The 17,627-nt window shown below is 38.4% G+C and overlaps 1 protein-coding gene across 9 annotated transcripts in view; it reads left to right on the plus strand.

The window, feature by feature from the left end:
• Positions 1–17,627, plus strand: part of ANKHD1 (ankyrin repeat and KH domain containing 1) — a 207,981-nt gene that overhangs the window by 127,969 nt on the left and 62,385 nt on the right. For 5 of the 9 annotated variants that reach the window (XM_077824324.1, XM_077824321.1, XM_077824322.1 and 2 more), the window contains exons 11-15: positions 4,956–5,015; positions 11,279–11,366; positions 12,111–12,238; positions 12,469–12,612; positions 14,283–14,385. In XM_077824324.1, the coding sequence (XP_077680450.1) occupies positions 4,956–5,015; positions 11,279–11,366; positions 12,111–12,238; positions 12,469–12,612; positions 14,283–14,385 (523 nt within the window). The remainder of the gene's footprint in view (positions 1–4,955; positions 5,016–11,278; positions 11,367–12,110; positions 12,239–12,468; positions 12,613–14,282; positions 14,386–17,627) is intronic. The other 4 variants (XM_077824328.1, XM_077824323.1, XM_077824329.1 and 1 more) reach the window with 1 other exon arrangement.

Genomic DNA, 17,627 nt, shown 5'->3' on the forward strand with positions numbered 1-17,627 from the left:
TGTGACACAAGCCACCAAAATGTGACACATGAAAAATTCTATGGATGAGATTGAGTTCTGTGCCTGATGCTGCTAAAAGTGACCTTTGGCAACCTCTGTTATCTTATCTGTAAAATTACCTGTGTGATACTTGAGAAACAAGGTATGTGAGGTAATATTTTTTATTGGACCAACTTCTGTTGGTGAAAGACTAGCTTTCAAGCTTACACACAGCTCTTCAGATCTGGGAAAGGTAGTCAGTGTCAGCAAAATATAAGGTGGAACAGACTATTTAGGATAAGTAGTTAACCCGTTTTGGAAGAGACCATTCGAGGTAAAGCGGCCAGTTGAAACCTCTGCAGTCACAGGACAAAAAGAGGGGTTAGTGGGTTACAGATTGTTGTAATAAGCCACAAATCTGTCTTTAAGTCCATGATTTTTAGTGTCTAGCAAGCTCCCAGGCTAGTGTTTTGAAGGTGTGCAGATTTCCTTTGAGGCTGAGGATTGAGAAGTCAGATATGGAGTGATCGTTTTGTGAAAAATATTCACCCACAGGTAATATGATGTAATTGTCTTCTGTAATTTTTCAGTGTGAATTCATGGTGATTGTCCTGTTTCACCCACATAATTATTGGGGAATTGAAGGTACATCTACACAGCAAGTAAACACCCGTGGCTGGCCCATGTCAGCTGACTTCAGCTTGCTGAGCTGTAAAATTGCTGTGTAGGTGACTAGGCTCTGGGTCTCCACAAGCAGGGATGGCTCCAGAGCCTGGGCTCTAGGCCAAGCCCAAATGTCTGCACAGCAGTTTTTAGCCCCATGCGCCTGAGAGAGCTCACCCAGGCCAGCTGTGGCCTTGCCACGGGCCTTTTATTCCAGCATAGATATGTACCTTTAGTGCACTGGGTGAGGTACACCACATGTTGTGATAGATATGTGTAGGACCTATGGATCTTGAAACCTGTGTTGTGGCACAATATTGGTTGTCGTAGCAGGAGAGATAAGTCAGCAGATTTTGCTTCTGTTACAATAGGATTTGGTTCTGCTTTGAGTTGGTATGGCCTGGTTTTTGGGGAGCTTGCTGCTGCTTCTGATGGAACTGGAGAAATTGGGGGGGGGGGTTGTTTCAAGCCACCTCTTCTGGCCTTCAGAGAGATGTGGTCCACATCGAATATGGGTTGTAATTGCTTAATGATACACCATATGGGTTCCAGTGTGGGGTGGTAGGTGACAACTAGGGGGCTGTGGTTGGAGGGCTTTTTCCATATTGAAGCAGGTGCTCTGAGGTATTTGAATGGCCTGTTCCATGCTGCAATCTACTCTGGTGGAATGTCTTTTTTTGTTGGAGGGTGTTTTAAGTGTGATAAGCTGTGTATCCTGGACTTGCTCCTTGGTGCATATTCTCTGGTATCAGAGTGCTTGACTGTAGATACTCAATTTCTTGGTGTGTTTGGGGTCGCTACTGGATCTGTGAAAGTAAGTGTGGTGATCTGTGGGTTTCCTGTAAATAGCTGTCTTTAAGGTTCCATTGTTGAAGCTGATCATGGTTTCCAGGAAGTTTGATGCTGATATAGGAGTGCTTTCAAGAGAACTGAATGAATGGATGGGTAGTGGTGGTTGGAGTTGTGGTAAAAATCTGTAAGGAAGTTTAGCTCACCTGTCCAGAAGATAAAAGCATCATTGATGTATTTCAGGTACAGCATTGGTTTTGTGGTGCATTTGTCCAGGAATTCTTCCTCAAGGTGGCCCATGAAGAAAGGCTGGCATGCTGGGTAGCCATTATGGTATCCATGGCTGTTCTCATTGTTTGTACAAGGTGTTGGTTGAATGTAAAATTGTTATAGGTGAGGATGAAATGGATGAGTTTGGCAATGTGTATGAGATGGATATTGTCCATTGTTTTGTAGATATTCAAGCCAGGCAGCAGTGCCATCGCTGTAAGAGATGTTAGTATATAGGGTGGTGACATCCATGGTGGCAAGGATGGTGTTCTGAGGGAGGTTGTTAATGTTGTAGAGTTTCTGGAGGACGCTGGTTGTGTGCTGGAGGAAGCTGACCCTTTATGTGGTCAGTAGCTTGAGGATGGTTTCTGAGTCCTGATATTGCTTCATTAAGAGCGCCATGACTAGAGATGATGGGTCTCCTGGATTCCCTTGTTTTGTGTATTTTGGAAAGCATATAGAAAGTTGTTAAGAGTTGAGCAGGGAAGGATTTGATGATCGCCTTAGATTCCTGGGTTGTCTGAGTTCTTTATAGTAGGTGGTGTCAGAGTTGTCAGCTTTGTTAGCATAGTTATCACAGTTGAGGACAGTGATGGCATCCCCATTGTCTGCTGATTTAATTGCTGCCTGGTGGTTGGATTTCAGGGACCGTATAGCTGTCCTCTCGGCAGTGGTGGTGGGAGTGTATGGTGGATATGGTGATTAGGGATTTTAGTCAATCATTGTAATGATCAAGGATTTTCGTGGTTTTCTGTGGTGGGGTGTTGTCAGATTATTCTTTTTTCTTATGACTGTTGATGGGGAGGTGGTAGTTCTGGGTGATATTGTTGTGAAAGAATTCTTTGAGCTGAAATCAGTGAAAGAATTCTTGTTCTCTACATGTTAGTATGATATTAGCTTCTGTGATGGGGTAGAAGTTCAGTCCCTTGGAGGGTACAGGTAATTCGGCTCCGGTTACAGGTAGTCTTAATAAATTGATGTTGGGATGTCATGGGATGTCCATGTGATGGGTCCTGGTGCCGTGGTTTCTCCCAGAGGTGGTGTTCTGTGGTTTGCGAAGTTGTTGCAATTGGTTCCACTTTGCTTTTGTGTTAGATGGTTGTCATCAGATTTTTGTAAAAGCTGTTTTTGGTTTCTTGCATGACCTACAGGTAGGTTTCCTGTTTTCGCCCCTCCTCCACCATCTCTGTGTGTGTGTGTGATGATTTTCTTGTTTGAGGTGATCTCTTACGGAGTATGTGAGTTGCAGGAGATGGTTCCTCAACTTTTTTGGAGCCCTTCTACAGAGCTGTTCAGCATATTTGGAGTTGTATGTCGTGGTTAGAGGGTTATAGATGCTGAGTCCTCTGGAGATGTTTTCTTTCTTGCATTTGCTTGGGAAGTAGACATCACTGTTAAGTTTTTCTTCTTTTTTCTTCATGGTGTAAAGTTTCCATTTCAAATGGCAGAACTGAATATCCTCCATTGTTGCTTGCAGTGTTATAGCCATGTTGGTCCCAGAATATTAGCAAGACAAGGTGAGTGAGATAATCTTTTATTGTACCAATTTCTGTTGGTCAGCGAGGCAAGCTTCTGAGTTTACGCAAAGCTGCTCCTTCAAGTCTGGGAAAGCTCCTCAGTGTCACAGCTTGATTGTGTATTTCCTGAGAGGTGGGTGAGAGACCTGCTGGTTCAAAATTAAGGCCTAAAAATAGCAGAAATACAAACAGTAGTGAGTGGCAAATGAGATTTTTATCTCCTGGCTCCTAACTCAGTTTACCTTCCTCTAAACTAAAAGTGCATTTTGTCTGAGATCTCTTCTCCTAAACTCAGAGCTTGATTTAGCTGAAATGCAGTACGCTTGAGAGCCAGCCTCTTGACTCATAGAATATTAGGGTTGGAAGAGACCTCTGGAGGTCATCTAGTCCAATCCCCTGCTCAAAGCAGGACCAACACCAACCTGATTCTCATTTCCAATGGGACTGAAGTCATAGGTTTCCCTCAGAGAAGATGCTGGCCAATATTCTTTATGATTTAGTAAGGAGAGTTAGGGAGCAGCAGCCAAGATTTCTCGGGAGGAGAAGATACAAGCTGCATTGCTGTGGTCTCTGTAGCCTGTGTAGTTCTGCGCCTTCAGTAGAGACTACACTGTTCTGACAAGCTGCAGCTGGCCCTGGGGAACCAGGTGCAGCACTAGGGAGGATCCCCAGGAACGTGGACACTTTTGTGCTGGATTTCAGGAGGATAAAGAGAGACCTGCAAGGGTCCCCCATATATACAGTAGCATAACATCCATCCATCCTTTTCATCTCAAACACCCACGCTTCCTCCAAACCATGGTACTTTAATTTAAAAACTGAATCTAAAAACTATTTTAAAAAAATAGGAAATTCTATAAACACCATGTTTAAAAGGGAGTAGAGTTGGTTAACTGATAGCCACTCAACTCAAACCCTAAAGGGTAAGGAAATGCCAAGGTAAGGGACACCTCTTAATCATACCCTAGTGCTTACACAAGTTTTCACTGATAGATTCTGCACCTTCACCGGGAAATTCTTTTTGCTTCGAATTGATGAGAGAACATACTACACATTAATTTCCCTCTCGCCATAAAGCAAATCCTTAATATAAATCTTGTTTTCCTTAGATACATCACACTGCACACTTAACCTTTGTATATATGTCAACCTGAATTCTTGCTAACATTGTGTAGGTTGTAAGTAAGGCTTTGCGTTATACTGTGAGGGAGATTAATATGTTGCTCTCAGTGGGAGGGACTGAAAAGTAATCGTGTTTTCTTGGTGCTGGTTCTAGACTATCTGGGGAAGATGATAGAAGATCCAAGTTTATTAGTAAGAATGTTCATGTTGTCTCTCTTTAACAAAAGAACTACAAGAGTGTGCCCAAAACACTGAAACTGAAAAATTGCGGTCATATTTTTGGTTGTGCTAGGTCAGTCTGTCCTTATTCAAATGGTGCAGAATATGTGGTGAAATCCCCCTCTTCCTCACTGGGTGTGACCAAGAAAACATCTGGTATTTTGCACCAGTGGATATCGTGTATAACTTCCACTATCCACATGAGTCTGGTGGCTTAGGTTGAGGTTATGATGATGAAGAATTGCATTACTTGGTTTAAAGACTAGTTTTGTCCTCCTCAGGCTAATTCAGCTGGTGATGCTGACCAACTGAAATTGTAATCACCAGGTCTTCACGGCCAAGTATTAATTTTATTTGTAGAATAAGATCCGTGAGTTCTTCTTTTTCCTTCCGCAGGACAAGCAGGAGGACTTAAAGAAGACTATTTTGGAGGGCATAGAGACGGCCAAGCATCAGGTGAGGTTGGCCTTTGATGCTTGTAAGCTAAAACCTCAAAAATAGATGCTCACGGCAAGCATGGCTTACGGCATCTAGATTTCATCACAGGTGCAAAGACTTGCTATGTAGCATATTGAATCTCCATCATTGCTCTACTTTTTTGGTTTCTTTCTATGAAGTCCTTTGGATTGATTTCTAATCCCTTTCTTAATTACTGCCCTATTCCCGCCCTGTATAGGAAAGGGTCATCTTATTAAACCAGCTTTTCACAAATAATGGCCGAAATAAATTCTTTACAAATAATAGGATCACCATATCTCTATAGGGTCTCATAGTCTTCAGTTCTCTTAACCAGAAATCCATTTGGGTTTTAATCTGTTTGTATCCACCTCATGAAATTTGTCTATAAAGGACATGTTACTGACATTTTTTATAACTTTGAGTCTTGTGATCAGAGTTTAGTCTGGAGAATATTATAAAAAGGGGAATAAAATTTAATAAAAAACTCACTCCAAATTTTCAGCGGGGGGTGGGAAGGGAAAGAAAATATTCAAAATAGCTTTACTTAGAAATTCTTCATAACAGTGCAGTGAAATATTTGCACTCAGAGTACTTGAGTTTTTAGCATTTTCACGGGAATTAGAACTGTCATAAATCAAAGGGTCTTGTTACAAAAGAATTCAAGAGAAATCTGGTTACATTCCTTATCAGACCCAGAATAAAATCCAAATCTTTTAACAAACATGTTATGTCTAATGATGGATAGTATATCTCTTTGAAGTATGAACACAGCAGTCCATCTGATTTCTTGAGAGAATATTTGTTTCATATTTAACCAGGAATAATTAAATTGTAGAGAGTTCAAGTAAGAGCCAAGAGAAAGTCTATCACTATAAGACAATGGTCTGTTTAGCTTAATAAAGAGAAGGTGAAAGGGTGACTTAATTAGTCTAGAAGTACCTATGTGGGGAACAAAAATTTGATAATGACCTTTTCAGTCTAGCAAAGATAGAATAAGATCCAATGGCTGGAAGTTAAATCAGTGTGCAAATTTTTAAGTGAGGGTGACTTACCAGGGAATTTTTTGAATTAAGATTAGATGTTTTTCTAAAATAAATGTTCTAGTTCAAAAAAGGAATTAATTCAATGAAGTCACCGCCTTTATTACATGGGAGATCAGACTAGTTTATCACTTTGGTCCCTGCTGGTGGTGTAATCTGTTATAACATAGCTAAAGTCTAAATGTGGATGTGTTTCATTAATTTAATGATTGGCTAGTCAAGGATATCTTTTTCAGAAGGCTAACAAAATTATTTTACCAAATTATTGAAATCACAAAGTCTTGATTTGGAATTTATATTGGCCCTGTTAGACACTTGATATAAAACCTCTCTCATAAGAGCCTAAGAAATTGAGGATGAAGTATCAAGGATAAGGGTGATATCAGCAACAATAATGCTTATTGTTTCCAAGTCCTTGGAGTTTACTGCTAATACACCACAGTTTTTCAACGTATATCTAGATAACTCTGAAGTATCTGGTGTAGACAAGGTTTTATTGGCCAGTAGATCACTTCCTGTAGAGTTCACACAAAATGCTGTGTTGGCTTTTTTAAAGTATGAAATGACAGCTCAGTCACCAGTGAAGTGGTTTGGTAATACTTCACATCCCAGCCCATAGTGGAGCAATGTGCTGAAATAATAATCAAAAAACCCCACATCCCTATTCTCTTCTAAATTGATTCTTAAGACCTTACATTTTTCAGAGACTGTCTGTTTGTGGCAGTAGCTTTACTTGTAGAAGCTGTGTGTTTCGGCTGCTCATTACTGATCCTTTCTACAACAGATTATAAAGAAATGAGGTGATTTTTGAATGTGCACCCAAAATTCCTTCCAGAGATGCTATCCGGCTTCTATCTTGGTTAATATTTTTACCTACCTTCATGTCTATCCCCATGGCTTCTTGCTCCATAAATATTAAAATGAATTATATAAGATGGATTTTTTGACTAATTCAGTTGTATAACTTCTCCTGACAAAAGTAGGTTGAGAATCTACAGAAAAATAACTCATAATTTCTCTTTATTTTTGTCTGGTCATGCTAAAGCCTGCTCTGTTAATAGACATTGGTAATGAAAGCCAGTGTTGAGGTTTGAAATCTATAAATCTAGCTACAGGGGTCTCACTGTAGATTTACCAAGCATCAGTGTGTGCTGACTCTTAAAGTTTGGCCCACTCTAGGTGCTGCATTGGCAATTCTGCAACACTTTTCTGAGAAGATTCTCTTAAGGAGTGTCATCTTTGGCATTACTTTGTCTAGTATTCATCACTGAGACACCTCAAGATGGAAAAGCTAAAGTAAATGCTGTGTGTTATAATCAATTTCAGGAGGGCTTTTTTACATCTTTTGAGCTAGTTTTGTGGAATAAAACTAATGTAGGTCTGTTATTTCTAGCATACGTGAGAACCCTAGCCTCCTCATGCTCTGTATCTTGTCATGCTATTTTGTTCTGTTTGAATTCTTGTTACTTTTCTCATTTAAAAAATACCTGTTTTGCCTTTCCAGTAGGATATTTGTGATTTTACCCATTTGTTTTACTTCATTGTATGTTGCTTAAGGTTCAAATAAGACACTTCTGATTGCATCCCTCTTTCTCTTTACTTACCAAAGTATGGATTTGTCCAGTGGGAGTAATTACTTATTGGAGCTGTTATCTGATAGTTATTTGTAGCCTATACAAATTCACCTCCCTTTGAAGTTAGGATTCATTCTTGAGGCAGTTACTTTGGGCTTCAATATTTGAAGCCTTGTATCAAAATAAACAGGCTATTGTTATTGAAACTGTTATAGTTTATGTAAGCTCCCTGATAGCCCATGTCTTACTCCAAATAGAATGCAGCATTGTAGCCATGTCGGTGCCAAGATATTAGTGAATCATTGCGCATGAGGTAATATCTTTTATTGGACCAACTTCTGTTGGTGAGAGACAAGCTTCCACGTAGACAGAGCTCTTCCATTTCTGGATGGGTGTCTATCACAAACCACAGCAATCAGACACACACATTTGGCAATCTCAGAAGTAAGACTAGGGACTGAAAGGGCATAGAATGTAGATTGCCTTCTTTCCTCTGGAGGTGACCATTCTCTGTTCTGTCTTGACCCATATGTTGGGGACCACATGGGCAATGCTTCTGCTGCTGCTATACCTTTGCTATGGCTAAATAGAAGACTGCAGTCTCTACAGATGGCTGGCATCTTATAACTTCATTAAGTTAAAAAATAAAATAGTGCTTGCAGTGTTGGGTTTTCTGATAGAAAAGATGTTCAAGTGGAGTCAAATGGGAAGAGCGACCGAAATGAGTAAGGAGAGTCTATTGAAGAAATACAATAGATAAAACGAGTAGTTTGGCCAGATGGAAGGTATCTGTTTGTTCGGTGCTACAAGTATATGAAGTTTGTAAACACCAAGGAGGATCAGGATTTCATTGCTTGAGGAAGTGGGGATTAATCAAACCGTTGTATATGTAGAATAATTGCATGAAATTTAAGTAAAGGAAAACTTAGAATGGACATCAAGAAGTTTCCCCAGCAGTGAGATCTGTAAGCCCTGGTCTACACTAGGACTTTAGGTCGAATTTAGCAGCGTTAAATCGATGTAAACCTGCACCCGTCCACACAATGAAGCCCTTGTTTTCAACTTAAAGGGCTCTTAAAATCGATTTCCTTACTCCACCCCTGACAAGTGGATTAGCGCTTAAATCGGCCTTGCCGGGTCGAATTTGGGGTACTGTGGACACAATTCGATGGTATTGGCCTCCGGGAGCTATCCCAGAGTGCTCCATTGTGACTGCTCTGGACAGCGCTCTCAACTCAGATGCACTGGCCAAGTAGACAGGAAAAGAACCGCGAACTTCTGAATCTTATTTCCAGAGACTGCAGGAACTGTGAGATAGCTACCCACAGTGCAACACTCCGGAAGTCGACGCTTGCCTGGGTACTGTGGAAGCACTCCGCCAAGTTAATGCACTTAGAGCATTTTCTGTGGGGACACACACACTCCAATATATAAAAACGATTTCTAAAAAACTGACTTCTACAAATTCGACCTAATTTCGTAGTGTAGACATACCCTTAGACTCCCAAGCAAAGTACTAATAGTCCTATTGCTAGCCATCTAAAACTAAACAAAACACTTGCATATACTACAGGACACAAACTTGCACTGTCTTGAAGTTAACTGGGTTTTTCTAACTCAAGTTATTTATTTCTCAGTTCTTTGATTCTCGTAGTATGGGAATTTTGAAACCTTGCATCAGGAATTGAGTTTGGACAACCGTTTCTGCTCATATATTCAAGTTTTGTGTATTTTAATACGTAGTGCACTGCATCCCAAAGTGCATTTTAAAATCTCTTCACACAGTACAAATCAAATGAGTTGTGTATGTGGAATGGAGGGGCAGCAGCTAATTGCATAACAGTTGCAGGAGGGAAAAATTGAGGCAAGGGCAAACCCTAAATCTTAAAGAATATAATATTGGTCCTTGCATATTCATGCAGAGCACGTATTACCTTGATTAAAGTCTCATGGAAAACAGCCTTCCACAATAAACTCTGTGGAACTCAGTGTCTCTGTCTGAATAATAAAGGCCTGAGTAAATCTGTTTATAAATTGACTCTGGTAGTTGGAGGGAGTTCAGGTGTTTTCTGACTTGAGGATCAAATCTCTACGGCCTCCTCTCTTGCTGCATAGTATTGCACATGGATTCTATATATGTAGCAATAGTATCATGCAAAATAAGTTAGAGGATCAAGACACAGCACACAGAGAACAAACATGCATCTTAAAACAATGTACAATAAACTATTGTCTCATAAGAAGAATCTATGCCAGACTGTTTATGCCCTTTTTCAAGTGATGAGAGGAGACCAGCGCAGTTTAGACTCTTCATAATAGCATAGGATTGATTTGGACCACTAAACTTCTCAACAGATTTGGATTCGCCATCACTAAAGATTCCACTTCTCAAATGCATAACCAAATGGTTAACTTTCAGTAGACACCTGCAACTTAGCAATCAGGATGTGCAGGATTTTTGTCCAATTGAAGGAGATAGGCAGGTTTGGATTCAACTGTCACAAATCCAGCATTAAGCCTTCTCAATCTCAGTAAATAGAACAAGAACAAGAAGGTACTCCTATTGTTTTTAATCTTCTCTGCTATCAGATAGTCAGAGAATAATGAAGTTAAACAGTGAAATAAAGATTATTTCCCTATAAACTGTTTAAATAAAGTCCCTAACACATTACTGAGTTTTATTTTGAAGGGCACATGTACACACTATCATGGACAGGACACTTAATCCCCTTGCGGTGTGGGGTGGGTCCCCTTCACTTGACAGCACTCTTTATCTGTTGTCAGTCATTCCTGTGTAACTGTCTGGTTCTTTTCCCACATGGCTTGTATTATCTCAAGTATAGAAAGGGTTGATTACTAACTTCTACATTCACCTCTCTTGTCAGTTTTCTGAGTATCTACAGTGTCTCTTTTCCACAATCTTTCATGTCACTCATGCTTTAACTTGGGCTTCTTATGTTAAACTTCAGTTTTCGGGGACAGTGTGTGTTGGCCCTGAAGAGAATGTCTCACCATTGACATTCAGATTGTTCTTCTGTTGTCTTTTCAACTTCATGTTCTCTAATTCTTCTTTTCAGAGACCAGTTATCCGCTCATAAGGCTATTTGATTCAGTATTTATTGCATATAATTGATTTTTGTCTTATTTGTGAGTGATAAGAATCCCATTTCAACATGTTACAATTTAGAAGATTCAGATGTAGGCTATTCACCATATGGTGGCTTAACTAAGATTTCTCCATTCTTGTATCACCATATGATTGTGTTCTCAACGTTCTTTTTCTGAGAAATGGCAGCCTTTTGAACAGTGTGTATTGGAGAAAATTTGGTGCAAATGATTTGTTTGGAAGTAATGAAACTGAACAAAGCTAGAAGTCAGGAAACTTTCCAGTGAGATCTATGAAATTGTGAGGGTGGCGGTGTGGTCTTAGTGACCTTTTCCAATGTAATTCACTAACCAAGTGGATTCATTTGGACCTTTTCGAGAAATTTGCTGAAAATACACTGGTGGGGATTTATATAGAATATTCATTAAAATTAATAGAGCAGTCTGAATCCTGAAGATGAAAATTTCAGCCACTAAAACTCTTGGTTGATATGTTTTGCCAGTATGTATAACACTTTTTTTAATACCCTTTTTATAACAGGAGCATGAATCTGAAGGTGGAAGAACACCGCTAATGAAGGCTGCAAGAGCTGGTCATTTATGCACTGTACAGTTTCTTATTAGCAAAGGTAAAATATTAGTACCAACTTGTGTCTGAAATGTCACTTAACAGTTCTGTTAAACTTTTATGTTTATGGCTTTAATACCTACTAGAATAGAGTTTTTCCTTATGTCCTGTATTAGGTTTATGGGGGTATGTGGTAAATGCTCATTTGTGGTGGGATGATTTTTATTTCAGTTAACTCACATTATACAGGTGATTGCTCACTTTTGAGTACAGAAATACTTTGTTACTGAAAATACTTTCCAAGGAATTGTGGAGATTAATAAGGCAAAAATGTCAGTCAGTACGTGGTTAGATAGTATTTCTTAACACTTTATTCTAAAAATGTTTTGCAGTCAACTGTTGCCCGGAAGTACTCCTGGTTTAAAAAATAAATATAGCCCCTTATTATGAAAGACTTGTGATTCTTCCTTGGAATATAAAAATATATCTTCTAACAGTTATTTTAAGTGTATGGATACCCTCCCTTTGTTCACTTGCACTGCAGTATTACTGTACATCTTTTTACGAAAGGATTAGGAATCTAGCTGCAAACTCAGTTTATCTAAGAAATCATCCTATTTTCACTTCTGAAATGTCTTTGCCATTATGTTGTCCTCATTCTGATTTTTTTATTGTAATTAACTTGCATCCTGGATCTGAAATTCTCTAATAGATACTCTCAATCAGAAAATACACCGGGTTTGTTGTTTAGAATTTAAATGTGAAGAAATGCCTGCTAATTCTGCATGAGGTGTTTTCTTCATAGGTGCCAATGTTAATAGGGCTACTGCTAATAATGACCACACAGTGGTGTCGTTGGCATGTGCGGGGGGCCACCTTGCAGTTGTTGAGCTCCTCCTGGCTCATGGTGCAGATCCTACTCATCGACTTAAGGTATTCAATTTAAATTACTCATTGTGATTTTAATATACTCACCTTCCATAATTGCTTATCCTTATACATTACTTGAAACTAAAGTACTGCAGAGTTGACTTTGATTAAAAGGCAAGGCTGGGCAACTTTAAACTTAATTTCACAGAAAAATCTCTTCATTTTTATATAGCACAGAGGATAGAAGAGCTCACCTTACTGTTGCATTTTCTGTCTCCAAACTTTCACCCCAGGATGGCTCAACAATGCTTATTGAAGCTGCAAAGGGTGGACATACAAATGTTGTTTCTTACTTACTGGATTACCCAAACAATGTTCTGTCAGTTCCTACTGCAGACATGTCTCAGCTCACACCACCTTCTCAGGATCAGTCTCAGGTAAGACATAAAGAAAAGTGTAATTAAACATACATTTCCACAACAGAAAATAAACCTTTCTAGTAAACTTGTCTTTTTATGCAAACAAAGTTTAGTGGAAGTAAAAGATTAGTGACATTGATTTTTATAAGTTACATATTTAGAAACTCTTATCAAAAGGGGGCATGAATGAAGCTTTGTTTACCTAGGAGTTCCTGAAAAATACACATATATCATCCATCTTACTTTTAATAATTTTTATTCCCTAATAAGCCAGTCCAGATACAGCATTTCTAGGCGACTGTTGCACTTGATTGAAGTTACTCAGCCTTTACCCTCTTGCCTCAGCACTCCTAAAGCCATTTGGTAATGCACTGGAAACACTGATGCTTGTTTTCCTTACGTATTGGTATCTTGCGTAAAGTGAAAGGCAGCTTATTGCATGTACCTGGGATTTTCAAAGTGGCCCAAGGGAACTAGATATTCAGTGGGAGTTGGCCACCAAACTCCCTAAGAATTCCAGGAAAACCCCAGCCTACAAAGAGAACCAAGAATTAGTTGATAGAGAGAATACAGTTAGGAGAAGAAAAGACCCCGATAAAATGCAAAAAGAGAAGGAGTACTTGTGGCACTTTAGAGACTAACAAATTTATTTGAGCATAAGCGTATAATGCAGTTACATTCAGAGTTTCAAAAGCTACGTATATAATGTCTAGGCTAATACTGTGTTCTAAGTACTTCCAAAAACTGGCAACATAAAGTTTAACATAAAGTAGTTTAAAAGGCAAGAGTTTTTATTTAAAGAAAACCACACAAGTGCTGTGACTGCACTAGTTACTACATATACAAGTACAGTGTATGATGAAGTTTCACTGAGCAATGTCTGCCCTCAGTAATGGCTCTAATAAGTGGAGGTGGTCACTTTTTAAAATTTGATAGCTTCTATTTAAAAACAAAAAAAAAAAAAAAAAACCACTTTCCCAAAAGTGTTTGGATGGCAGGATCTAATAGGCCAGTGAAGTACTACTTTGGATCAACAAGTGAAGAATTACAACTCCAATACGAAGTATTGTATAGCAGTTCATTACTGTTTTTCACATGCCCCCTTTCTTGCATAAGATTTGAAAAGGAGGTAACTAATGGAATTCTGATCTGTGGTCTTGTACCAGATACCAAGTTATCTGTGTGCATAATTTCCTAACTTCTAACTTCATCCGATGAAGTGAGCTTGTAGCTCACGTAAGCTTATGCTCAAATAAATTGGTTAGTCTCTAAGGTGCCACAAGTACTCCTTCTCTTTTTGCGAATACAGACTAACACGGCTGCTACTCTGAAACCTAACTTCTTTTGTGGCTACTGGGACCTTTATATTCCTCAAAATCCTTGGGACTCCCTAACTCATGAGGCAGTTTAATTTCCCATCTTTCTGGGTATGGATAGTACAAGAACAAGTAAATGCAGTGACTTAACCACTTTGGAGGTAGAAGAGGGGAAAGAGTATGGTTAACTTTGCAGTTAGTATGAAACGTTACTTTTGGAAGTTGGTATGTTAAGGGATAACATGCAGCACACAGTTGGAGGCTGAGTGGAAGGGAATGTGTGCAAACAAATGTGCTTCTGGATTAAGTTATTACACTCTTATCCATTGAAAACTAAAACTGAGACAAGTTCTTTCTGAGTTGATTTTTTAGGTTCCACGTGTACCAATGCATGCACTTGCCATGGTTGTACCTCCCCAGGAACCTGATAGAGCTCCTCAAGAGAATTCTCCTCCACTCTTGGGAGTACAGAAAGGTCAGTATGTGGCCACTTGAAAGTATCTTGTTTTAGCAGGATTGGGGGAAGCTTTATTATAGTACTTCCGAAACTAATGTATAGGTCAGTCCTCACTTATCAATCCTTAAACACTTGTAATACAAGATGTAGTTCTAACAGGAGCACAATGTTCTCTGTAATGTGTAATTCATATTTATTATTTCATTGTGTAGTGTAGAACATTAACATTGGTTACAGATCATGCTTATTGAAAAAATTACTTGAAGAAAATGATCAATTATTGAATTTCCATTTGAACAGTGTATTAGTGTGGGTGCGACTTAACAAAGACTAAGTACTGTACACTGATCATTCTAAAATAGTTGTAATTCTTCTCCATATAGTCATTGCATCAGCCCATTTTCTGCTTAAACTAGTGACATGAGTTACATATTGCCAAAACAATTAACTGCAAAGCTACTTGTAGGATAGTGCCCAGTTTGTTATGGTTGTGTCAGGGTTTTCATTCTAAGCAAGGCTAAACTCATTTTCACAAAGAAAATGGTATTGTTTTCAATAGTTAAATGGCAAAAGTCATGGGTCATCCTTTTGGAAATGGATTCCGCGTTGAAATCTTTTTTTTCTGTTTCAGCTAGTTCAGTGAGAGAAAAGTATCCATCTCTTGTGGAGAGCTCCAGATGGAGGCCATTTAGGCCTAATAGCTCTAGAGTTATTTTGGGGGGGAAGTAGGGAGGGTTGGGAAAGGATTTTAAAATATCAAAATAGGAATGTTAAGGTTGCAGTAGATGGGAACCATATTGGCTAGGTATTAGTCTTTAACTTTTGAGTGCAGGAAGGAGCTCAGTACCTCAATGACAGACACAACACAGGAAACTGACTAGAATAGAAATGTGAAAAACTAAGATTGAATATGCAACCCTAATTCTCCATTCTGTGCAAATGTGATATGTATTGATTATCTTTACATAAGTTGTATTTGACAAATAATGTTATCGTAGTTTGTTTCCCTACTACTTTAGAATATGTATAGCAGACCTGGCCTAGTGGATTGAAACCAGACTGGGACTCAGGAGACCTGGGCTTTCTTCCCAGCTTTGCCACTGGTCTGCTGGGTGACTTTGGGCAAGTTGTGTCCCCTCTCTGTGACTCAGTTTCACCATTTGTAAAATAGGGACCTCCTTTATAAAGCACTTTGAGATTGGATGATGAAAAGCACAGTATAAGAGCTAGGAGGCATTATCCTTACTATTTACGATGTCTAAATAGAAATATATACCGGCATAGATAAATTTACAGCTAAATTAAGTATTAATGATCAGTAGTGCTTCAGTGATAAATATTTCTGTAAAAACATCACCAATCCTCTTAATTGGCATATGGAAACACATGTTTGCATCTGATGGACAGTTTGGTTTTCATTTTAATTATCTGAGAAATTAGATACATTGATAATATACTGATTCAGAGCAGTACTGTTTAGGCTTTACTTCTCTGCACAACCTTTTTAAACGAAATTTTAAAATTTGGATGCAATTTAAGAATAGATCACATGAGAAAATAAAAATTAGTTATGTTTATACAAAACATGCGGACAGGGGGAGAGAAGCATATTGTCAATGCATCTCAGGTATTTCTCTGAGCAGCAGCATGTTGCTGGTATTGTTGTTCAGAAGTGTATGGGTCCCCAAAAGAAAACATGCAATTTTTAGAGAAATTCTTCATAGGTTCTGATGAAACTAAAGTACATAATATCTTTGAGGGAAAAAATATACTTTAAAATGAACGTAGTGTGTGTAACCTCTTAAGTGTATCTAAGGTTGTAGAAAAAATTGTTTTGTGTTAAATAAGTAGGTGGTCATATAAATATTCTATCCTGCATATATACAGTATTTAGCTCTTGTATAGCATGGGCTGGAGTAAGAGTTGTGTATTAATCTGTAACATTTTCACTCCCTAACTTTTGACAGATTATGTAGCGTTAATGTTGCATTAAAAATTTTTTGTGTGGATTCTTTTGCTGGGGTGCAGGCAGTGCATTTGTAGTAGAGGGTACAATGAGAGGCATATTCATTATTCCTGTGAAGAAAAATTTAGTGACTTGGTCAAGCTTTTAGGTCACAACATTCACTTGCAATAGGAAAATAGACTTTTATGTCCAAAAAGCTTTGACCAGGTCTCTCATGAGGTTTACACAAACTCTAAACCAGCTACTTCAAAATGAGAGGGGTGTTGTTTTTCTCATTTGTATATCCACTAACTCCAGCTCTACCCATTTTTTATAATCAATGTATTAACCTTTTGCAGCAAATATTATAGCAACACTTTTCATAATGAGGAGTTAGCAAATTAAATGTTGGACTAGCGAAATCAAATTATTCGCTGTCTTTTTGGCTTGAAGTGGACTCTTACTAGGACTTTAAAAAGCGGTTTGATTTAGGTCTCAGTGGCAAATTACCAGGCTAGAGATATAGAAGAGTAAGGTTTAACATCTAATAACCATTGTATAATTAAATTATTTTGACAAATATCAAATTGTAACAGCAATATTTAGGAGAAAATTAACACAGGTGAAAAAAGTGAGAACTGGCAAAAAGGAAATGGAAAATGTTCAGATAAGTATGCTTCGTCTGGGTAGAAACCTGATGAGCAAGAATGTAAAGAATAATCAAGTGGAGTAAAAAGGAAGGGTCCACAATCTTCAGAGGAATACGTACTATAGCTTTTAACAGATATGGTGATAGGTGCATTAGAAATACTTAGATAAATTTTTTAAGAAAACAAATTAAGGTCAATCACAAATGAGTAATAAGCCCTAATTTCATCCCGTTTAAGTTTTGAAGAGGAAATATTTTGGACTGAATTTTTATAGGTGGTGGTGCGCTGAAAGACAATCATTTTTACTTAATTTGAAGAAAGCATTAGAAATCAAAGAATTTGGGAGAAAATTGCATATTACCACTTCTAGTCTCTTTGGGTGTCTATTACTCATCTAATTTACCCACATAAAACTTAAACTGCAGTTTTTAATTCCTGGTGCAAATGAGTCATTTCAAATGTTGAAGTACAAGAGTTTTTGTGAGCTGTAGTACATTGGTTGATGTCTGCCACTGTCCTCAACCATATGGAATGGGAACTAGATAGTGGTAATAAGGAATACTGACACAACCAGAGGAGGTTTTGCCTTTAGCTAGAGTGGTGGGGACTGTACATCTGGAGCTGAAGGACCCACACTCTATCTATGCATCAGCTTAAGTCCTCAC

The sequence above is a fragment of the Eretmochelys imbricata genome, chromosome 8 (genome assembly GCF_965152235.1).
Source record: "Eretmochelys imbricata isolate rEreImb1 chromosome 8, rEreImb1.hap1, whole genome shotgun sequence".
Lineage (NCBI taxonomy): Eukaryota > Metazoa > Chordata > Testudines > Cheloniidae > Eretmochelys > Eretmochelys imbricata.